Genomic DNA, 25,301 nt, shown 5'->3' with positions numbered 1-25,301 from the left:
CAGCACTAAGGAGATGGTAAAAAACCAGTGATTTCTAAGAGTTTAAGGAGAACAAGGAAGGAATGAATATAAGGTACACAAGGGATTTTTAGGGCCTTGAAAATACCCCATATGATACTATAATGTTGGATACATACCATATATTTTTCAAAACCCATAGAATTTTACAACAGAGTATACCCTAATGTAAACCATGCACTTTTATTAGTAAAAATGAATCATTAATTCATTAATTGTGACAAATATGCCATGCCAGTTCAAGATGCTAATAATCGGGGAAACTCTCTAGGTGAGGAAAGAAGGAGGGGGAAGGATGTACATGGTAACTCTCTGCACTTTCCACTCAATTTTTCTGGAAACATAAAACTGCTCTAAAAAACAATATCTAATTTTTTTTAAATGCAATACTTGAAATAAAACAATTAAAACTCAGTGGATTGATTAAATAAGATTTAGATAGACCTAAAGAGATCATTAGACTTAAAGATAGATTAGAAAAAATATATCCCAATGTGACACACACAAAAAAACAGAACTATGAAATAACAAAGAGAGGTTAAATGACTTGTAGGATAAAGATAGAACTTAGAGAAAGAACATCTTTAATTCATAAGAAATACAACTGGACTACACTTATCACTTAAAGGACATTAACCTGAACCATATGGGCATGAAATACTTGGAAGTAAAGGATACAAAATGGCTTCCTAAGAAAATACTAACCAAGCCCTTGCTGGCATAGCTCAGTGGATTGAGCGCAGGCTGCGAACCAAAGCATCGCAGGTTCAATTCCCAGTCAGGGCACATGCCTGGGTTGCAGGCCACGGCCCCCAGCAACTGCACATTGATGTTTCTCTCTCTCTCTTTTTCCTTCCCTTCCCTCTCCAAAGATAACTAAATTAAAAAATTAAGAAAAATACTAACCAACAGAAAACTTCTGCAGCTATATTCATAATCAACTAAACAGTACACAAACAATATCAAAATTGTCATGTTTAGGAAACCAGCTGTTCCAGAGCAAAAATATAGGAATTATAAGAAACTGTAAATGATAATCGCTGTGAGATATTTAACACTTTTCCCAAGAATTGCTGAATAATTTTTGGTATGTATATAGAAGCTTTGAAAAGTACAACTAATAAACTTATTCTATCTAGTAGTTAACTTATACTGCATATTAGGAAGTCTGTACCACTTTATTGTATAACAAATATCATATTATATAATGTTACAGAAAAAGCTAACTATATCACAAGTATAGAAAGATATAGGCATATAAAAGACTAACAACATACTAAAATTTAACAATTATGCCTCAGTTTTCTAGTAATGGTCATTGAAGTTTATCATTTTTATTCTAGTTTTGTTTAATAATATTGTTGGTAAAAAATTAAATATTATAAAGTATACCATAAAAAAGCTAGAAGAAAAATCTAAGAATAATAGTCAAATCTTAGATATAAAAAATAGTCTAACACTAAAACAATAAAACCTTCAAAGAATGATGAACTGGAAAATATTTTATATATCCATTTAAGTAAAGCAAAAGCCAACCAAACCAACCAGGGAAAATTACAAAAATTATAACCTGAAGAAGCACTTTCAATAAATATTAATACTGTGGGGAAGTTAGGTATTCTCTCTGAGACTCAAATTACCTGTTTGTAAAGTGGAAATAATAGAAACAATAACAAGTCTAATGTAAAGATTAAATAAAATCAGATATGAAATAAGATTTGTACAGATTCAATAAATAGTTGTTACTATTAATCTGCAAAGCAATACAATATCCAGTAAACACAATAAAAATGTGTTCAATGTTTCTATTAACTAAATAAATTAAAATTAAAAGACAATGAGAAAATTATTTTACCTAATCACATGGCAAATATTTTAAAATAGACTACTTACAAAATGCTGATAAGGGTGCAATAAGTTTTAGCACTTTCATGTAATTCTAACAAGTGTGAGAATTAATAACAATTTCCCTAGAAATAATTTTCCAATGTACCAAAGAGCCTAAAATCTTCACACCCCTGACCCAGTAATTCTTCTTGAGGCTAAAAATCATGCAAAGCTTAATACACACAAAAAAATAGACAAATCTTATGTATAAAATTGTCCCTAGAATAACATTTATATTGTTAATGAAACATAAGTATTAAAAAATAAAAGGAGGAACACTACCTCAACTAGTGTAAAAAAATAATTTTTAAATGATACTTTCTTTGTAAGTAATTAAAAGATGTATAATATAGCCATTAAAATTATTATAGATTCCTAAATGTATTGTCCTGTAAAAATAGAACAGTACATTTTTCTGGGTGGTGTATGTCATGTGCAATTTTAATTTCCTTTTTATCATTTTTCTATGGAATTCTTACATAAAAAGATGTAAATGTTTTCAAAAGATGTATCAACAATATAGTATTACCTCACAGAAGTAGTACTTCATCTAGAGAGGAGGTGGTTAATAATGACTTTACTGAGTTGGTGACACCAAGATGGGCATTGTAAGATGTATAATGGAAATTCTTTAAAAAGTCAAGGAGAGGAGAGGTCATTCTACACAAATGGATCCCTTAGGGAAAATGTACTTAAAAACATGTCTGAACATGGAGAAATTAGAGATATCCATTCCCTTGAGACTGAAGCACAGATTGCGTGAAAGTGGTATGGAAATTGTTGCTGGGAGGTCTGAATTTATTCTGTACCATGTTAAGGGGGATGGCCTTTGAGAAACTACTCCCAAAAAGTCAAAACTTATGTACACAGCTCCCTTAATGTCCTCTTAACACCCATGATAGGTTGAGAAAATATATGAAGGAATGAAGATTTTACATGGATTTCCATGGATGTGGTGAGGTGTCTCAGGGTTTGACATAGCTCAAGACAGAAAACTTACTATTATCTATATGATACTTTTAATGTTACATTGACTATTCTCAAGGTTGAGTTGAATATTACAGAGTTAGACATGACTACTAGAGAGCAACCTATTTCCCAAATAATGAGCTACAAGAATCTCAGTCAACACACAGGCACTGCTTTCAGATTGATCAGAAAAGCAAGTCTCACAGCCCCAGGTAGTTTGTTCCAGAGGCCCCTAACTCCTTGAGTCATTTTTCCTCGTGACTCAGTTGGAGTGCTCCTGTTCACTGCTGCCAAAGCACACTCATGGAAGGCCAAAATTCCTGAGACACCAGTCTCTGCCCTTGCCAAAGTCATTTCTGCTTTGGAAACAACATATGAACTACTTGGTCTCGTATCTGTTTTGTCTTGACCCCATAAATGATAGGATTCAGCATGGGAGGAGCAAGCATGCTGACATTGGCCAGCAGGATGTGGACATGTAGTGGGACATGGCGTCCAAACCGCTGAGTGAGGACTGAGAAGATCCCAGGACCATAAAAGAGGATGATGACACAGACATGAGAGCCACATGTGTTGAGAGCTTTGTAGCGAGCATCTTGGGAAGGGATATGGAAAATGGCACAAAGAATCAGAACATAGGAAACAAAAATTAGGACAATATCTAGGATCACTGTTGACGTTAAGACAAAAAATCCGTACCAGATGTTGACTCGAATGTCATCACAGGAATACTTGGCCAAGCCGATGTGTTCACAGAATGTATGTGGGAGGATGTTATTCCTGCAAAAAGTCAGCCTCTTTAGAAGAAATATCATGGGGAAAATTGTGCCATGTGCTCTCAACAAAACAGCCACACCAATTTTCCCTATCAGAGAGTGGGTGAGTATCATGGTGTACCTCAATGGGTAACATATTGCAATGTAGCGATCAAATGCCATGATCAGCAAGATGCCTGACTCAGATATGAAGGAGGAATGCTGAAAGTAGAGCTGGGCAATACAGCTATTAAGAGAGATTTCCCTGCTGTTGCACCAGAAAATGGCCAATGCCTTGGGTTCTGTTGTCGTGGCAAAGACAATGTCAACTCCAGCCAGCATACAGAGGAAAAGATACATTGGTTCATGGAGGCAGCTCCTGATGAGGATAATGAAGATGAGAAGACCATTTCCAAGGAGGGCAAAGACATAAGAAATAAATAAGGGGATGGAAATCCACATGTGTAGGTCCTCCCGGCCTGGAATGCCCAGCAGATAGAAGACTACATGGTTAACACCAGTGTGGTTGAAGCTAGCCATTCCCGAGTCAGGCCAATGTAAACTTTAACTTCACCTAATAGAGGTAAGGAGAAATAGAGATTATATGTAAATATTTTCATTGAGTTTTCTGATTAAATATATCAAATTAAATGCCTGCTTTTACCACAGTCGCCTCCTAAAGTCCTGCTAAAATATTAGTAAAATAACATCATAAAATAGAAAGCAAAAGAGAAACCAATAGCAGAAAAGTGGCAACCACTTTTCAAAAGCAGATGGATGACTATTAACTAAACAGATAGAATAAAACTAATAACTTCAAATTGAAAACAAAAGTCAAGATAATTTTTATGGTAAAACCCAAATAGTCTCAAGAATTAAAGGTATCATATACTTCTCTAAATAGAGATAAATGGGCTTTTTTAAGGATTTTTGTGGAAAATCTGTATAAAGAACAGCTAGTCTACTGGATCCTCTTTCCCAACCTATTCATCCAGGCACCACTTTCCTTAGCAGAATATGGAGGTTTATTCCCTGATGAAGATAAACCTAGAAAATTCTGGTGAATCTAAGCACAGCTGGGGCAAGGGTACTATGCTAAATGGGACAGAGGATTAAATGAAAGGCTACATATTGAACAAAATGAAACCCCAGTGAACTTAACCTATTATGTATGCCTGCCACTGCTAGCTTACAAACCCTATATCCATATCTTACAATTCATTTTGATTTAAGAATGAGGCACTAAAAAGTGATTAGAGGTTCTATGTGTGGGCATAGGATTTGTTTAGGGAGACATTTCCTGTCAAATTACTCCCATTAAGAATTTTACATCGAAATATGTCTAAAATTTCAAGAGTAGAAAAAGTTACTTAATATCTTAAAAGAACTCAAAAGGTTTACCTCCCACTAACCCTGTCACAGGAAGCTACTAGAAGATAAGTACCACCAAGATAAGGAAATAAATCAAAAATAAGGAAACACAGGCTCCAACAAAAGAGCTCAACCAAACTGATATAATACAGGAGGCAGTATAGGCTATGAGAGTGAGGGGATTTCTTGAACAATAGGGAAGGCTGACAACTGTGAAGAGTCCTAGGCTATTGTGAATCTAGATTGAATCAAAGGGATAAAGGACACACAAAGGAAAGTCTCAAAGGAAAAAAAATAAACTTGTCGTGAAAGAATTTATATTTCTAGTATAAAGTAAGGCACATAAAAACTAGGCAAACAAAAAAATAGATAATCACTTGCTCCAGAGGAGAAAAAAAATGTTGTATAAGAAAAGAAATGTGATCGTATGTCATTATTTACCTCAGGCATCATAATTATAATAATATAAACATAAATATGTATCTTCAAAGTCAAACATCAGGAAAAGGGACGTCTGCATGGTCTGAATGTATATGCCAGGGAGGGCAGAAGGCTTACATGTAGGCAAGTAAAGCATCTTTCATATAAGAAAGTCACTGGGCAACATATATAAATGATTAAAAATATATATAAAACAAGAAATAGTGCTATAACATGTTATTTGTCTATATGGAGATAAATGCTAAAGAAACAACTATAAAGTGTTAAAGTGGTTTTTCTGAGTAGGATTCAGAAGTGGAATGGGACAGGGAATCTCTATTTTTTTAAATAGGAGAGTTTTTACTATGCATATATGAGTATAAACGTATAGAGTATATGCATAGTATTTACAAAAATATAACTAAAAACAAGAAACAAATTTTTAGCAGCTCATACCTCAATCTCTCTATATATATATCTCTATCTCTATCTCTCTCCTCATTATAAATTCTGCAACCAAAATTCCTATTTTCTCTGGGCACCAGATTACCCATTAGAGAACACAGAGTGACTCAAGTAAACTGACTCCTCTCTCTTAAGAGGGAAGTCTAGGGAAGCTGGCATCAAAGCAGGTATAGACAGTCTGGTGGAAATGTTTCCTGCAATGAATGATTGCCTCCTGTAAATTGCATGCTATTTAAAAAAAAATACTTTTCCAAGGAATGCCATATTCCTAGAGGAAATGGCATTTCCTCTAGGAAAAAGTGTCACCAAAAACAATGAGGGCACAGTGGTGTACCGTAGACCTAATGACAAAATAACAGGTAAAAGCAAGAAGAACAGAGCCAGAGATAAAATAGGATCAGAAGCTGGATGGAGAACTGCCTTCAGGAGCTTGTGGAGGCTTTGAGAAAAGGAACAGTGGCAGGGGTGGGGACAGTGTTTTGGTTGGAGATATAAAGGAAAGTCAAGGAGTTAGGGAATGGCCTTTGGAAACAGTTGCCTAGAAAAAATCCTGGTCCAATTTCAATTTTATCCTAAAAGACTCTTCTCCATGCCTCCTTCCAAAGGAAGTTTTCCTGAGCCTGCCCCACACATTCCCCTACTTTGTGCTGCTGAGTACTTTTGCTGTCCTTCTCACCTGGAACTTCTCGGAGTCAGCTAGGATAGGAATTCTTTGTCTACATGATCCATCTCCCCTAAGTCACAATGTTCTAAATATTACAAAACATATCTTATTCATCAGAAACGTCTTTATCTATGAACCACCTCTAACAAATTTTGAATTCCTTAGCGCATTGGACATGGCCTTTCATCACTGTGTACCTAGAACACAGCACAGAAGGAAAGGCAAACAGGAGAGTAGGAAGGAAGGAAGCCAGGTAAGAGGGATTTAAGATTAGTGACCAAAGCAAGGTTTTCCTTTGAGGACTCAGGTTCTTGAATCCAAATGAGACTTAGAAAGTACTATGAGAACCGTCTCTTTGTTTCCTACCAGCACAAATATTGGCCACAGGTCTCCTCCACAATGTGTTCACAATCTGTTCAAAGACTGCAGACAAAGAGCCTGCTACTCCAGCATCACAAGTTAGTTCCATTACCTTGGGCCTGGGAGTAGATCTAATATCTAGGCCTACTCTCCCCTATTCCTAGAACCTCACCTCATGTATGACAAAGTCAGTCATCAGCTTCAGACCAGAAATGGAACCAGTGACCAGAGGAAACCCGGAGAATTGCAGATGAGACTACAGAAGTGATTATCTTCATGAGTTCTCAGGAGGTCACTTTTATTTCACAGCCCCATTCCCTTGGGTTCTGACTCCACCAACTCACCCACAATCTCACTTGGGCCAAGTCATTATGCCTCCTATTGACACCTGATTCTTGGGCACCTCCAGTTATTAGATCTCTATCTTCAAATTTTATGTGTGCATATTTTTGGCTTTATATACTCAGAGGCTTTCACTCCTAACCTAATATTTCCTCCTGAGAAACTGGGCAGATGGTGGGGTGTGAATCGCCAGGAATCTGTCTCCCTACCTAGAAAAAATCACAATGGTAGAATCCGTCTGATACAGCAGCTTTGAAACTCTAAAGTCTGTTGAAGGCTTCCAACTTCCAGGGGAAGGCATGGACAGTAACTTGTGATTAATTTTGATCCCTTTCATCTCTTAGCACAATAGCAGCTACTCATCCCCTACCCTCAGCTCTATGGCAGGAAGCTGTGCATGTTTTCCTGAGCAGCTGGTATGTGGCTAGCAGGAGCCAGGGTGGGCAAAAAAGATCCTCTTCTCCAATATCAGGAATTTATGTTCTGATTACCAATGCTGCCTCTGATGTGAGATGCGAAGAGGAAGGCAGCCATTGTTATTATATCTTCCTCTAAATAAAGTGACATTTAGGTGTTTGAATAGATAGCATCCATTTTCCTCCTCTATTTTCCTTTTTCTTTTGGGGGGAGTCAAAATTAAAGATTAAAACATGTGAAAGCAACTGCATAATGGGAGTATATTTGAAAAAGTGACTATGCCTACCCAGGAAAAGTTGCAGGTTCAGGAAAGACCTTCAAAGACCTTAAGCTTACATCTCAGGTTGACCCTTGGCACAGAAACATTCTACAACAATCAAATAAACAAAATAATATACAAAACAACACTTGTTTAGCTGCATCCTACAGATTTTGATACTTCGGGGTTTTTTTTCATTTTAATATAGTTCAAAATGTTTGTGAACTCTTGACCCAATGATTATTTTGAAGTATGTTTTTACAGAGTTGTGGATTTTTAAGTAATCTTTGTGTAATTGATTTCTTTCTTAATTCTGCTATAGCCATACAACATGTTCTGAATGATTTCATTTCTCTTAAATTTGATAGATTGCTTTAAAACTTAGCACATGGTCAATTTTGGTAACTGCTCCATGTACATATGAAAGGATTGTGTATCCTCTTGTTATTGAATAAAGTGGCCTATGAATATTTAATAAGTAAAATTTTAAATTATGTTGATTGCCCTCTACACCCTTATTAGTCTTACCAGTCTTTTGTCTCCTTGTTTTTCATTTCTTGGGAGGTATGTCAAGGTCTCCCATGATGATATTAGATTTATTTGTCCTTTTAGTGCTGTCAATGTTTGCTTTATGCATTTTGTAGCTATTACAGAACTTGGTGCGTATAGGTTCAGAATATTCATATCCTTGTAGGGAACTTACACCTTAATTGTTATGAATATCCCCCTACATCTCTAGTTATGATTCTTTCCCTAGCATTTACTTTCTTCTTCATTAATACAGCAACATGGGCTATTTTCTGGTTAGTGTTTATGTGGTATATCTTTTCCATCTTTTTATTTCTAACTTTTCTATGTCTCTATACTTAAGAAATTTCTTTGTAAGCAGCATATATTTTCTTTTGTCTGTGACCTAATCTAAATAAATAAAGTTCAATACTTACTATTTTTAAATGTTTTATGAGTTTTATGTCACATTTAAGAAATCCTTTGACAAGTCCAAGATTACTAAAATGTCTTTGCATGATTTATTCTAGGAGCTTTATTGTTCTGCCTCTTACATGTAGGTCTATGATTCTTTAGAGTTAAACTTTATATATGGTGTGAGGTAGCAAATGAGGACTTTGAGGAGAGAGGCATATAGTAATCCATAGTGTTTAGGCATCATCTATAGCATAAAAGATTATGCTAGTCCCATAGAATCTCCTAGTCACTTTTACCAAAAATAAATTGACTACTTGGCAAAAAAGACAGAGTAGGGAACTCTAAAGACCTGTGTGAGATTTTGGGGGTTTTTTCCTTCAGAAACACCAAAAAATAATGAGTAAAACCTGCAAGCATCAACTTTCTCAGAACTCTGAAAAATGGTCAAGACTTACAGCATCCATGCAAATGTTGAATCAAGAAAAAGATGACTTAAACATGTTTGCCTATTTTCACTGTCAGGGTGTTGTTGCCTGAGGGACTAACACAAGGTACTCACCTTTTTTTTTTTTTTTTTTGCCTAAATTGGACCTCTCTCAGGACATAAAAGCCACTATATAGAGGATGTTTCTCAAAACACAGAAAGGAAATGAACTGGGGTGTTTTGCTATCATTGCCACCTGGTACAAAAGAGCACAGTTTGGACAAACAATAGATAGACCAAAAGGTTGGGAAGGGGGGATCTTTGGTGAATAAGGGCTTTCACACATAACAAACAGGTAGACTAGAAAGCCCCACTCAAACCCAGAGCAGGATGCATGCTCAAATGACAAACAACACACAAAAGTAAGTTGTTTTACTTTACACTAGCAATAAATAATCAAAATTAAGAAAGCAATTTCGTTTACAATACCATCAAAAATAAAATAAAATAATTATGAATAAATTTAACCAAGGGGATATAAGACTTGTACACTGAAAACTACAAAACATTGCTGAAAGAAATTCAAGAAGACAAAAACTCCACTATGTTGCATTAGAATTGGAGTTATCAGTATGAATTAATCATTCAAAGAGAATAAGAAAAAAAGAAAAGCTTCTGTTCTTCCTGACTCTGATAGATAAAAGAGGCTAGAAACAATAACACCAAAATAGCACATCTAGAGCTCAAACTTGTTTTCTAAATACTACTTACCATTAAAAGTCTGTAAGGAATCTTAGAGAAATCATTTATTCCAAGGATGAAGTGGGAAAGTACAAGATGATTCTGGAACCTCTTGTGCTAAAATGTAAGGAAGTGCTCAAAAAAATACAGAGAAATCACAAAGGTTACAAGAGCCTATTTGAAGTGGCTCTCTATAGTCAAACCTAAAAGAATTTTTGAGTACCAAAATGAATAATCATAGCACTGGATTATAAACTATGGAATAAAAAAGAATCCATGAGTTCATACTAATAAAAATAATAATAAACAGGAAGCCTCTTATTTATAATAGAATAGCAACTAATAAATGTAATGAGAAATACTGAGTTGGAAAACCACCATTTACAGCCATCAAAATAAAAACTGATTCAGGCAAGAATCACCAATGAATGTTAAAAACCTGTGATATAGGTTTGTTTGGGAAGAGCATATTTCACAGCTCACATAGGAGGGGCACCTGGGGTGTCCTTCTCGGGTAATTGGGAAGATGTGCCACTGGATGCTACAGGACACCTACTATATTAGGCCATACTATCAAGCCTACCTAATGCATAGAAACAAACAGGGAAGCAGCCTAAATGAGGAGACAAAGAAATGTCTCACATGAAAAATAGAACAAAACTCCAAACTAAAAATGGAAGCAAGCAATCTACCAGATGCAGAGTTCAAAAAACTGCTTGTAAGGATGCACAATGAAATTAGGGAGAGAATAACTGAAATTAGTGAGAACTTCAACAAACAGAGAGTAAACATAAAAACAGAAATTAAGAAAACATTTTAAAAACAGTCAGAAATGAAGAATATATAGACATCCATATGTTCATTGCAACGTTATTTACAACAACCAAGATATGGAGAAAAACTCAAGTGTCCATCAATAGATGAATGAATAAAGAAGCATTGCACATAAGCAATGGCACATGACTCAGCCATAAAAAAAAGAATGAAATCTTGCCATCTGTATCAACATGGGTGGACCTAGAGGGTATTGTGCTGAGTGAAGTAAATCAGACAGAGGAAAAAATGCCATATGACCTTACCTATACGTGCAATCTGAAAAACAAAATGAACAAACAAACAGAAAAGAAACAGATTCACAGATACAGAGAATATTTTGAAGGTTGCTACAGGGGGGAGGTTGGGTGGATGGGTAAAAAAGACAATGAGATTAAGAAGTACAAATTTGAAATTACCAAATAGTCACAGGAATAGGCTGTCAGAAGAGTACTAGATTTATCAGGGTGATCACTTCATAAGTTATACAATGTCTAATCACTGGATAGTACACCTGAAACTAATATAATATTGTATAACAATATAACAGAGTCAAAAAATAAAAATAAGCTGATGCAAAATGTCCTCTAATATAGCTATATAGTTTTAATACTCTGAGTAGTTCAAAAGAGAAATAAAAGATTTAAAATGTTATCCTAAATTCCCTGTGCAGAGTAAAGCTAAAATGTAATTTGTGCAATTATTTTTTAAAAATAAAACTATGTTCCTAAATGCAAAAATAATTAAATGCATTACAAAATAATATAAAAAATAAGAAACAAATTTCATTTTAAATTTGTTAAAATCACAGAGAAAACCTTGTAGGAATAAGTGTTTTTAAAATAATCTACATATTTTATAGTCAATTTATATGTAGTAATATAAACAGGATTATTTACTAACTGTCATGAAAACAGAAACAGAAATACATGGTGTAATAACCCTAACAGTTTATTCATTGGAAGTAATATATGTGCAACCCAATCCAGGGATGGAGTTGTGCGGAAGGGATAGTGTTGGCAGATATGAAGAACCAAAATATCTTCACCCACGTGTATACGATGAAGGGTTGTTTGTAAAAAGTAATTGTGAGTTCCCTGTGGAACTGGCTTCCCTTGGAGTCTTCAGGCAAATACATAAATATCTCTGCTCCCTGGTGCCCAGCACTCCGAGACCTCCTTGATTTGCTACATTCTAGGCTATGAAGACTGCATTTGAAGATTGTGAGTAAGTTACATGTTGATGTCAGGTAACAACCTGGGGAGTAAATAGGAAAGGATCCCATTTACACTAAAGGACTATGGGGCCAAAGGTAAATATTAAGAACATTGGGGCTTTCTGTCTGATGTTAAGAAAGCAGGGTGATAACTAATGCTTTTCAATTTAAAATTCATGGTAGTTGACAATCTCATCCTAGCATCCAAGCTCTTTAATTTGTAATCAGAGCCAATATACTTTTGTTTCTCTACTTTTACCATTGCATAATAGATGCAATCACACAATGACACAAGATTGCAAATTGTTTTACATGCATTAAATATTTGTATGACGGCAGTCTTTCTTCCAACTGCCAATGACTTCATTCCATTCTCCACCTATTTCACCTCCATCCACAGATACACTACAGCCAAATAAAGTGAATTAGCCATCTGTTGGATTTCTATTATAGTTTGTTTGTGCTGCTAATATGTTCACTTACCATATTATTTTAGTTGGCTGTATAAATAACTATTTTACTGTTACCCCACTGGAAAAAAAAATAATAACCTTATTTTTTCATCCTAGATGTTCTTGGAACATGCATTATGGGAAAGAATCTGATAGGAGCCATAAAGCTTGAGTACAGTCTGCAATTTTGACTGTGTCTGTAAACAGAAAGTGAGTTCCTAGGTCATATGCTCCAGTCATGACTACCTTAAACCACACTGGTGTTAGCCACACTGTCTTCTATTTGCTGGGCATCCCTGGCCTAGAAGACCAGTACTGGTGTATTTCCATCCCCTTCTTCATTTCCTATGTCATCGCCCTGCTTGGGAACAGTCTGCTCATTTTCATTATTTTCACCAAGCGCAGCCTCCATGAGCCCATGTACCTCTTCCTCTGCATGCTGGCTGGGACAGACCTTGTCCTCTCCACTTGCACAGTACCTCAGGCCTTGGCCATCTTCTGGTTCCGAGCTGGGGAGATCTCCCTGAACCGCTGCACCGCTCAGGTATTCTTCCTCACTTCCACCTTCATCTCTGAGTCAGGGATCTTGCTGGTGATGGCATTTGATCGCTACATTGCCATATGCTACCCACTGAGATACAGCACCATTCTTACACATACACTGATTGGGAAAATTGGTGCCGTCATCTTTCTGAGAAGTTACTGTACAATATTCCCCATAATATTTCTTCTGAAAAGACTGACTTTTTGCAGAACTAACATTCTTCCAACCACTGTGTGTGAACACATTGCACTGGCCAAATATTCCTGTGATGACATACGAATAAACATCTGGTATGGAATTTTTGTCCTGATATCAACAATGATTTTAGATGTTGTGCTAATTTTTGTTTCATATGTGCTTATTCTCCATGCTGTCTTTGGCATCCCTTCCCAAGATGCTCGCCACAAGGCTCTCAATACATGTGGTTCCCATGTCTGTGTCATTATTCTCTTTTATGGGCCTGGGATCTTCTCAAGCTTCACTCACAGGTTTGGACGGCACATCTCACCCCACATCCATGTACTGCTGGCCAATGTCTGTGTTCTTGTGCCTCCTATGATGAATCCCATCATTTATGGGATCAAGACCAAACAGATCCGGGACCAGGTAACTCATGTCCTATTTCCCCCAAAAATATGTCTTTGGAAATGGGAACCAGACTAGTTTTCTCAACATTTCTAGCCATACATGAAAAATTTTAGAAGCCCCAGCAGGTGAGGGACAGTTGAGACTAGATAAATGTCTCACTGCATATATGTTCCTGAAGCAAGTCCATAGGGGAGCTTGGGGACATGCTTTTTAAAAGTATATATATATTGTTGATTATGCTTGATTATATAGTTGATTTTGTTTGATTATACAGTTGTCTCAACTTTTCCCCCATCCCCCCTCCACCCAATAGCCCCCACTCCCTCCAGTAATCCCCACATCATTGTTCATGTCTAAGGGTCATGTATAGGTTCTTTGGCTACTCCATGCTTTTAAAATCTCTGATCAGTAATATACCATCAATTTCTTTATGACACAGTGAGCTTTCTCCCTAGAGTCTGAGAAATAAACCAGTTCACCTTTTTAAATCATTCCAAGTCTATACCTCGAGAAAGTATTTGAAAGGATAAAAACTATGGATTATTGCTGGACTATTCTTTCCTGGTTTATTTCATGCTTAGAGAATTTGGGAGCGAGGTAAGGAGCACAGGAAGAGAGAAAAACCTCTGGCATCCACATTCCCCTATAGCTTTTCCTCTGCCCACCTACTCCTCCCTCTTTCTGCTCCTTCCCTGCCTCTCCCACTTCCTCCTCCTCTTCTTCTTCCTCCTATTCCTGGTCTTCTCTTTCTTTCCCCTTCTCAGTTACAGTAAAAGGCCTTAAAAGAGTCACCTATACATTCAGGTTTCAATTACTTCTCTATTTCTCTTGTTCGTACACCAGTCAGGTACTTTTCCTGTGCCATGGACTGCATGTCACACAGTAGCCTTCACACTGCAGGATCCAATGGTCAGCACTTGGTCTACATGGTACATGACACATCAGCACCATCTGACACAGTGAAACAGACTCTCATTCTAGAAACTCCTCACTCATTTCACCTTAGACAGTCTATGAGAAATAAATATGTATAAACCCTCATGTCTTCAAAATCAAGATATTTACTACTAACATTTTATAATAGATTGCTATTTTCTACTGTGTATGTGTGCACAGGTAAATAAATACTTTTAACTGAACTATATTTCATCTATTCCTCTAGAATGGATGTTTCGCATTTAGCAAATCAATACAGACATAATCCCTTGCTAAATCTATGTACCTCTGCAGGCATTTATACCACCTCTCCACCGTGTTAATACAGAGATGTGCACTCTTTTAAAAAGCATTCCTGCCCTGGCTGGTGTGGCTCAATAAACTGAATGCCAGCCTGAGAACCAAAGGGTCACCAGTTAAATTCCCAGTCAAGGTCTGGCTTGCAGACCAGGTCCTCAGATGGGGACGTACAAGAGGCAAGCACACATTTCTCTCTCTCTCTCTCTCGCTCTCTCCCCCCTTCCCTCTCTCTCTCTTTCTCCCTCCTTTCCCCTCTCTCTAGAAATAATTAAAATATTTTTTAAAAAAATAAATAAAATAAGCCCTGGCTGGTGTAGCTCAGTGGATTGAGCGCGGGCTGCGAAACAAAGTGTCGCAGGTTCGATTCCCAGTCAGGGTACATGCCTGGGTTGCAGGCCATGACCCCCAGCAACCGCACATTGATATCTCTCTCTCTTTCTCTCTCTCTCTCTCTCTCCTTTCCTTCCCTCTCTAAAAATAAATATAAATAAAATCTTTTTTAAAAATTAATTAATTAATTTTAAAAAAGCATTCCTCACATGTAACTGCAATTTTTTATTTACTTTTCATTTCCCATTTGAGAACAGGCTTGGCATTCTATATACTTTACTTCCCTAGCGCCCATTATGTTATCTGAAAGAGTAGGCACTGAAGTAGGCACTAAACATTTAAAATGTTTGACGTACTTTTCTTTATAAACTGTAAAATTATGAAATTATCACTTTATAATAGAGACAATGAAAATTATAAAGAAATTACATTTATTACTTATGTTAGTGTGATGTACCATTTTTGTTTGTAATTATATTTTTCATATCTGAAACTATTCTTCACATAGATTACATACATATTCTATGAGAAATCTATATTCTTACATATATAAAACCACACAGTCACATAGATCTATAACATAAGTTTTTAACATAATTTTAACATAATTTAACTGGCCATAAAATATACAAGTGTATGAAAAAAACATAATTTATCTAGCCATTTCATTATTATTAACATGCAGTATATTTCAAATTCTTCAGCTGTTCAAGAACATAATGTCCATTCATTTTAGCTATACCTGAACCCCTAAATACTAGAACACTAAATCTTTGTGTTCTTCAGAACTGTTTCAAGATCAAACGTGAATTACATTATTTTAAAATTCTGTTTCTCATTAGTTTAGCATTTGAATAATTATAGCCAACATTTCATCAATGTCTATTTATTTAAAAATATGAAATATCAGGGAGCATTTTAATTGCCACTAATCATACCCATTAAACTAAATACTTCATAATTGCAAAATGTTTTGTCACCTAAGCATACTTTCATATTATGAACTGTGTGACTATTTTATGCCTTACTTTTTCGGTTACTTAATGTCACAAAACATATATTTTCCTCTGCCATCAAGAACATTAAATAAATATTCAATTGAATAAGTGTTCAATATACTAATATGTGGTATACTCTATTTCAGTAAGCCAGTGAATTCTTGTTGAATATTTACATCCAAGTAGTTGACATTATAAGTAAAACTGTCAGGAACATGAGCATTAAGACATTATATTTTGTGTCCTTGTGGTACATGATAGGAAAAATTCTGAAAAATTTTTACTGCATCTCTGAATGACTCTGTCCTAGCCAGGCTGAATATGTGTTTTTTATGTGCAAAAAGTTTTTTAAATGCACTCTTTTTTTTTTAAATATTTTATTTATTTATTTTTTAGAGAGGGAAGGGAGGGAGATAGAGAGAGAGAGAGAAACATCAATGTGCGGTTGCTGGGGGTTATGGCCTGCAACCCAGGAATGTACCCTGGCTGGGAATCGAACCTGGGACACTTTGGTTCCCAGCCCGCACTCAATCCACTGAGCTATGCCAGCCAGGGCAAATGCACTCTTTAGAAATTCTAAGAAATTCATGTTTTCCAAACATTTAATGGAATCCAAGAGCAATATGCAAAGTTAAGATCATTTTTATCATTGTATTTTTCATGTTTTAAAGATAAAACTTAACAGAGTAAAATCTACTCCTTTTAGTTTACATGTCTGTGAATTTTAATAAACATGCAACTACCACAATAAAGATGTGGGATTGTTCCATCACTTCCCCCAAAAAAGACCCTGATGCAACTGTTGTTGAGTCAACTCCTCTCACCAGCCCTGATAGCTTTTTGTTTCCTGTGCTTACTATTTTGCTTTTCTTAAAATGTCTTACAAATGGAGTCTACTGCATGTAGCATTTAGAGTCTGGGTTGTTTCACTTAGCATAATATATTTCAGTTTTATCCATGTTGTACTTGTATTAGTACCTCATTCCTTTTCATTGCTAGCAGCATTCCATTGTATGGATATACCAGATCAATTCATCCATTTTCCAGTTGAAGGACATTTGGGTTCTTTTCAGGTTTTGGTGATTACAAATAAAGCTATCATAATTTCATATATTTCATAAGAAGTGAAAACTAAATTACACTTCATTTGGCTGAAAATCTAAGACTAAGATTGCCAAGTCATAGGCTAAGCATGTTTGACTTTATTTAAAAATTGCCTAATTTCTCCCAAGTCCCTATTGGGAGAAATTTTAGCTTTCCAACAGATGGTTAATCATATATCACTGTAGTTTAATTTACATTTCCATAATAATTAGTTGTGTAAAGCATATTTTCAAGTACTTATTTGCCATATGTACATCTTCTTTGAAGAAATGTATGTTCAAATATTTCAGCCTTTTTATTGCATTGTTTCTTCTCCAATTATTGAGTTTTTGTGAGTCCTTTATTCTGAATACAGGCCCTCAATGTGATATGTGATTTGAAGACATGTCTCATTCTATGATTTTCTTTCCATTTTCTTTTTTGCTTTTAAGATTTTATTTATTTTTTTAGAGAAGAAAGGGAAGTAGAAAGAGAGGGAAACATCAATATGTGTTTGCCTCTCGCACATCCCCTACTGGGGACCTGGCCCACAACCCAGGCATGTGCCCTGACTGGGAATTGAACCAGCAACCCTTTGGTTCACAGGATGGTGCCCAGTTCACTGAGCCACAACAGCCAGGGCTCCATTTCCTTAATAGTATCTTTCAAAAAAGATAAATCATTAATTTTGATGACATTTTACTTAATACACTATTTTATACATGTTTTCTGTATTCCAAGATACATTTGCATAATTCTAAATTACAAAAATGTTCTCCTGTCTTCTTTTAGAAGTTTTATAGTTTTAGTTCTGCATTTAGTTCTGTGATCCATTTTGAGTTTTATTTTTTGCATGGAGTGTGAAGCATGGATTGAGGTTCATTATTTTGCATGTGGATAGCTAATGTTCAAGCACTATTTTTAAAAAAGGCAATCCTTTCTTTACTGTTGCCTTTTCACTTTTGTTAAATTTACCACATATGTTGATTTGTTTCTGAAGTCTGTGTTCTGTTACATTGACTTACAAAATTAATCATACTCTTAGCATACATTCCATCAATCATGTGCCTTAGTATTTACTTACATAAATTAAAACTATATAGTCACTCAAATGCCTGCACATGGAATTTATAGCAGCTTTATTTATAATTGTCAAAACTTGGAAGTGATTCAAAGGTCTTTTAGTATGTGATAAATAAACTAAAAAACTAAATTTTTTAGAAAAAGAATTAAATAAAAGGTATTCAGTTTGGACAGGGACACTTAAACTTGCACTTATTAGCAGATTATTAATAGATGAAATAATTGTATATGTGGAAATGCTAAGAATCTATACAACAACACTTAATAAATGCATGCAGTTTGGTCACAAGATATATGTTTAAAATACAAAAATATGCACTTTTATATTTGAAGGGCTGTCCAAAAATAGTCCAGCCATTGTTAATATAATGAGAACAGTTTGGGCAACATTGATGTAACCTGGCAGCCAAGGAGAGTGGACTGGAATGCACATGCATGAACAATGATGACTTCACTGTAGTAGTCAGTGGAGGTAGTAGACACTGTTGAATGAGTATGTATGTGTACTATGTTGCCATTGCATTCAAAATGACTGAGCAAGTAGAGCAACGAATCTGCATCAAATTTTGTGTTAAGCTTGAACATTCCTCCATGGAAGCTATTTGAATGATTCAGAAGGCCGAAGCTATGGGCAACTGGTGATTGGCAGCTTCATCACAACAATGTGCCCACTCATGCATCAAGTCTGGTGCAGAATTTTTGGGCAAAACATCAAATCACCCAGGTCACTCAGCCCCCCTACAGCCCAGATTTGGTGCCCTGTGACTTCTGGATTTTCTCAAAACTAAAATCACCTTTGAAAGGGAAGAGATTTCAGACCATCCATGAGATTCAGGAAAATATGACAGAGCAGCTAATGGTGGTTGGGAGCACTGTGTGAGTTCCTAAGGTGCCTTCTTCATGGAGACTGAGGTGTCATCGTCCTTTGTACAATGTTTCTTGTATCTTGTATCTTCTTCTATAAATGTCTCTATTTTTCTTTTTTTTTTTAAGATTTTATTTATTTATTTTTAGAGAGGGAAGGGAGGGAGATAGAGAGAGAGAGACATCAATGTGCGGTTCCCGGGGGCCATGGCCTGCAACCCAGGCATGTGCCCTGACTGGGAATCGAACCTGCAACACTTTGGTTCGCAGCCCGAGCTCAATCCACTGAGTTACGCCAGCCAGGGCTCTATTTTTCTTATTGCATGGCTGGATACCATCTGGACAGACCTCATATTAGTAGCAAACAATTTAAAACAAAATTACAAACCATTTCATTTATTATAGCACAGAAAGACAACATGATGAAGTATCAATACTTAAAATTTTGTAGCGTTTAAGAGCTGGATGTGTTCAAGGAAAGAGACATGGTTCAGTGCAGGGTGGTCAATTGAACTTAATGCTATTTTATTTTTTAATTTTGATTTCATCTTTATTTTATATTTTTCCATTAATATTTAGTCACCTTATTCCCCCTCCCCTCAGCAATCACCATACTGTTGTCCATGTCCATGACTCCTTTTTCCTTTTTGCCCCACCCTCAAACTGCCCCCCTACTAGCTGTCATCTGCTCTCCATCTATGAGTCTATCTCTGTTTTGCTTGTTAGTTCAGTTTGCTCGTTAGATTCACCCATTTTATGAGTGAAATCATATGGTATTTATCTTTCTTTGACTGGCTTATTTCACTTAGCATAATGTTCACTAGGTCCATCCATACTGTTGCAAAGGGTAAAATTTTCTTCTGTTTTATGGCCAAGTAGTATTCCATTGTGTAAATGTCTCATAGTTGTTTTATCCACTCCTCTATTGATGGACACTTTGGCTGCTGCCATATCTTTTTTTTTAAGATTTTATTTATTTTTATTTTCAGAGAGGGAAGGGAGGGAAAAAGAGAGAGAGAGAGAAACATCAATGTGTGGTTGCTGGGGGCCATGGCCTGCAACACAGGCATGTGCCCTGACTGGGAATCAAACCTTCGACACTTTGGTTCACAGCCCACGCTCAAGCCACTGAGCTATGCCAGCCAGGTGCTGCCATGTCTTGATCATTGTAAATAACACTGCAATGAACATATTTTTGAAAAGGAAATCTTTTTTAAAGAGGTACTTACATTCTTTTGAATTAGTGTTTTGGTTTCCTTTGGATATATTCCCAGAAGTGGGATGACTGGATCATAAGGCAGTTCCATTTTTACTTTTTTGAGGAATCTCCATACTGCTTTCCTCAGTGGCTTCACCAATCTGCATTTCCATAAACAGTGCAAAAGTGTTCTCCTTTCTCCACATCCTTGCCAGCACTTGTTATTTGTTAACTTATTGATTATAGAGATTCTGACAGGTGTGAGATGATATCTCATTTAGGTTTAAATTTGCATTTTTCTAATGGTGTTAAGCATATTGTCATATGTCTATTGGCCATCTGTGTGTCCTCTTTGGAGAAGTGTCTATTCAAATCCTTCGCTCAATTTTTCATTGGGTTGTTTGTTTTTTTAGTACTGAGTTTTGTAATTTTTTAATAAATTTTGGATAACCCCTTATCAAAAGTATCAGTGAATATTTCTCTCATTCTGTAAGTTGCCTTAATGCTATTTTAGAATAACAAAAAAACCTCAGGATCCTACAGAGCACTTTTGCTAACTCATTATTTATAAGAACCTGAGAATCCAGTGAGGTAATACCAAAAGGTTTTACAGAGTGCTAAGGGATGTGAGGTACTTCACTAGCCATGCCAACAAGTCGCAGGGGTCGCTAGCAGAATGTGCACAAAAACTGCTCAGTTCCAGGAGAGACCATTGATTCATCACTTCAGCTCCTAACTCCACAGCTGCTGAGCTCATGAGATAGGTTACATTAAAACCCAACAAAAGGGATCTAAAAAAACTAAAAAGCTTTACAAATAAACAGTTCCGAGCCACTGCTCACCATTCTCTAGCAACAAAACAAGACACGGTCAGAAGCCCCACATGCTAAATTGCACTCAATAACTTTTTAACTCTGAGCAAGACCCTAGCACTGACAAACATCCTGTGGCACAGTCAGTTGTTGAAACTTCAATTGAAAAATTAAATTGACAACACTTTTTGCCCAGCAGCAAAAAATGTCCTTAGAGACTTGGTAAGACCCCCCCCTCCGCCTACCCTCACCAAGAGATAATCTTGTTAAACTTAAATGAGAGACAGTGGTGTCATGTGGGGCAGATCTATAGACTTTCTCCTTGGAAACACTCTTACAACAGCCACCAAGATAGCAGGTCACATTATATGACAAGGTGATCAATTTATCAATAGTGTATGACACTCAGTGATTGTCCTACTAGCCATATATCCAAAAGAATTGAAAAAATATGTCCACACAAAGATCTATATATGAATGTTCACAGCAAAATTATTCACAACAGCCAAAACATAGAAACAACCCAAATATCCATCAACTGGTAAAGGCATTAGCAAAATATGGCATATCCATACAATTGAATATTATTTAACATAAAAAGGAAATAACTACTGATACATACTACTTCACGATGAACCTTGAAAACATCATGTTAAGTGAAACAAACCAGTCATTTAAAAAAAGCACTTTTATATATTTCCATTTACATTAAATTTCCAGAGATATTTAGGGACATATAGAGACAGAAAATACATCAGTGGTTTCTTAGGGCTGTTGTGGACAGGGTGGGTAGCAAAGTGATAGTCAAGGTTATGGGATTTCTATTAGAGGTGATAAAAATGTTCTAAAATTAATTGTGGTGAAAGTTACACATACCTGTGAAAATACCCCCCCAAAAATACCACTGAATTGTACACTTAAAATGGGTAAAAAATAGAGTATAGGAATTATGTCTTAATAGAGCAGCTTTTAAAAACTAAAAAGTGTTCATTAAGTTCCAATGAATGATATACTTGCACAGCTATCTGGGGGAAAGTGTACTGATATCTGCACTCTATTTTGAAACACATATTTTTAAAATAAGATAAATTGATGAACAGAGGGAAGACTAGATAATAGGTGCTAAAAAAACAAGTACAGTAAAATATTAGTGGCAGTATAAAGGGGGTGGATATAAGAATATTCACTTTAAAGTTTTTTTAATTTTGCTGTGTATTTGAAAAAAATTATAAGAAAATTTTGGACATAAAGAGGTTATATCATCCTATGAAAATGAATACTGATATCAAAGGGGCAATAACACATTGGGTTTAGACAAAGTGAATCAACACTGATACTCAAAACACAAACAAGCAAAGCAAATGTAGAGAAGGAAAAACTCTTCCTTGTATCAGAATATGAAATAATACATGTAGAAGAAATCATCAAGATAACAATACACTATTTTGCAAGCATCATAATAATAGCTAATTCTGGCAAGATAATGAATGACTCCAAAAATCCCTGGAATAAATCCATAGTGAAATAGTGTATCTCAACAGTCTCAAAAAGAAAGCCATCCTTCTGGGGAGAAACATAGTCATACCATTTTGATAGATCAAGTTGCTGTCACTATGAAGGGACAAAAATTAATAGAAGATGCCTCATGTGTGATGCATGAAGGGTGACAGGATAGGAATTATGTTGTCTTCCTGTAAGAAATGCACAGCTGCCATCAAATTATGAGGAAATGATCAGACAGACTCAAATTGAGAGACATTACTCCCCAAAAGAGTCCAGTACTCCTTGAGAATGACAGTGTTGTAAATGAAATGAAAACCTCAGAAACTGTTCCACTTTATAAGACAACTAAAAAAATGACAACAGAGGAGAACCCAGCTTCCCTGTTCCTCCACAAATGTCAAAAATTGGACAGCCATCTAGACAAAAACAGCTCTGGGAGACCTCTAGAGTCCACTCAGAAAGTTCTAGAGTCCACTCAGAAAGACAGCCATGAAACAAAAAACTCAGAACATTCAGACAAGAAGAGAAGGAAGACAACTTCATTTTGCTTACATAGTCCCATTCCCCCAGCCAGCACTGATCAGTGCCAAGATCTTCACAGTTACTGATTTCCTCTTGCCAGGAAAGGAAGAGCAGTCTGAGTGACTAACTTCTCTACCCTTCTATGGTACTGCCTGAAGATCCTACTTTGGCTTCACCCCACACACCAGCAAAGCTGACACATTTGGACCCAGATGGAAAAAAGGAGGAAAAGCAGCAAGTGTTATTAGCAGACATGCAGCAGGAGCACAGAGACCTACTCTGTGGACAAATTCAGCAGACTTTGCCACTGAGGAAGCCAACAACTAGTACAGCCATGGAGAACACCCTGCAGATCTAGCCAGCTTTTCCCCACTGGCATTTGTGTTCAATGTTGCCAGCTACCTGGGTCCTACCTCCTCCCTACCTCTTTCCTGCCCCCACCAGAGCTTGGACATACACCTCTGGCCAGCCAAGGTCTCTGTGGCTTCACACGTGTAAGATGCCAGCTCTCTGAGTCCCACTCAGATCCCATCAGAGCCCAGGAGCTATGCTCACAGCCAATAGGAGCTCCCTAAGCTGCGAAAGTATAAGACACCCACCTAGGCACCTGGTGGAATCCCACCACCATGCATAAGAACGTGTGGAGAAAAGAAATCTTTGCACATTACTGGTTGTACGCAAATTGGTACAATCACTATGGACAATAGTATGGATGTTCCTTAAAAAATTCAAAATAGATCTACCATATGATCCAGCAAACCTATTTTTCAGTACACATCCAAAGGAATTAAAATCAGAATCTTGTAGAAATACCTGTAATCCCATGTTTGTTGCACCCTTATCTACAATAGCCAAAATATCAGAATAAGCTAATTGGCCATCAACATATTAATGGAGAAAGAAGATATGAGAGAGAGAGAGAGAGAGGGTGTGTGTGTGTATAAACATTATTCAGCTATGAGAATGAAGAAAATCCTGCTGTTTGTAACCATATGAATGAAACTGGTGGGCATTATGCTAAGCAAAATAACTCAGATAAAAAAAATAAATTCTGTGTGACATCAATTTATGTGGAAAGTAAAATAGCCAAACTCAGGAAAACAGAGATTGGAATGGAAGCATCCAGGGTGGCGGGGTAGAGGAAATGAGGAGATATCGATCAAAGGGTACAAACTTCCAGTGATGACATTAACAAGTTCTGGTGATTAGAGCCAATACTATTGCATTATACATTTGGATGTTGCTAAGAGACTAGATTTTAAATATTCTCACCATAAAACAAAATGGTAATTGTGTGGTGGGATGGATATGTTTGCTAAACCTGTGGTGGTAATCATTTTGCAATATATAAATTATCAAATCAACACACTATATATGCTATACTTACACAATGTTGTATGTCAATTATATCTCAATAAAGTTGGGAGAAATTAAAAAGAAAAAGAAAGAGAGAATACAGATCCATGACAAAAATATATAACAAATAAATGCCATCGTGTTTAAGGATTGGAAAAAAATCATTGCTGTAAATGATTGAATCCTGACCATAGTAATTATGAATGTGGACTGAATATTAGATAGTGATATTGTATCAATGTTAAATATTATGAATTGTGTACTGATCTATGGTTATGTAAGAGGTATAAGAGGTTTTCCTTGTTCTTAACAAATACATGCTGAATATTTAAAGTCAAAGGTTATAGCATCTGCAAATTATTTCAAATGGTTCACAAAAAAAAAAAAGTATAATGCCCTGGCTGGGTAGCTCAGTTGGTTAGAGTGTAATCCTGAAAAGCCAAGTTGTGGGTTAGATCCCTGGTCAGGGAACGCACAAACAAAAATCAACCAATGAATGCATAGATAAGTGGAACAACAAATGGATGCCCCCCCCCTCAAACGAATAAATAAAAAGAGAAAAAGAGTAATAATAATATATAATATATGCAAGGAAAATGAAAAACAGAAAGCAAAAAGAAAATGGCAAAGTATTAATAATGGGTAACTCTAGATTAAGGTTAAATGGGTTTTCACTGTAATATTTTT

At 36.1% G+C, this 25,301-nt stretch overlaps 2 protein-coding genes across 2 annotated transcripts; one reads left to right on the top strand and one right to left on the bottom strand.

Annotated features, from left to right (window-relative positions):
- Positions 1-2,393: 2,393 nt before the first annotated feature.
- On the bottom strand, positions 2,394-5,786 carry LOC114500765 (olfactory receptor 52B4-like). Its single transcript, XM_036027574.1, has one exon. The coding sequence runs from the start codon at positions 4,167-4,169 to the stop codon at positions 3,225-3,227; it is 945 nt and encodes a 314-aa protein (XP_035883467.1). The 5' UTR covers positions 4,170-5,786; the 3' UTR covers positions 2,394-3,224.
- A 5,386-nt stretch (positions 5,787-11,172) lies between these two features.
- LOC114498872 (olfactory receptor 52B4-like) lies at positions 11,173-13,901 on the top strand. The gene has a single exon (XM_028514883.2). The coding sequence runs from the start codon at positions 12,736-12,738 to the stop codon at positions 13,702-13,704; it is 969 nt and encodes a 322-aa protein (XP_028370684.1). The 5' UTR covers positions 11,173-12,735; the 3' UTR covers positions 13,705-13,901.
- The last annotated feature ends 11,400 nt before the right edge of the window (positions 13,902-25,301 follow it).

Source organism: Phyllostomus discolor, chromosome 6, assembly GCF_004126475.2.
Source record: "Phyllostomus discolor isolate MPI-MPIP mPhyDis1 chromosome 6, mPhyDis1.pri.v3, whole genome shotgun sequence".
Classification (NCBI taxonomy): domain Eukaryota; kingdom Metazoa; phylum Chordata; class Mammalia; order Chiroptera; family Phyllostomidae; genus Phyllostomus; species Phyllostomus discolor.
This window is presented reverse-complemented; position numbering and strand designations above follow the sequence as displayed.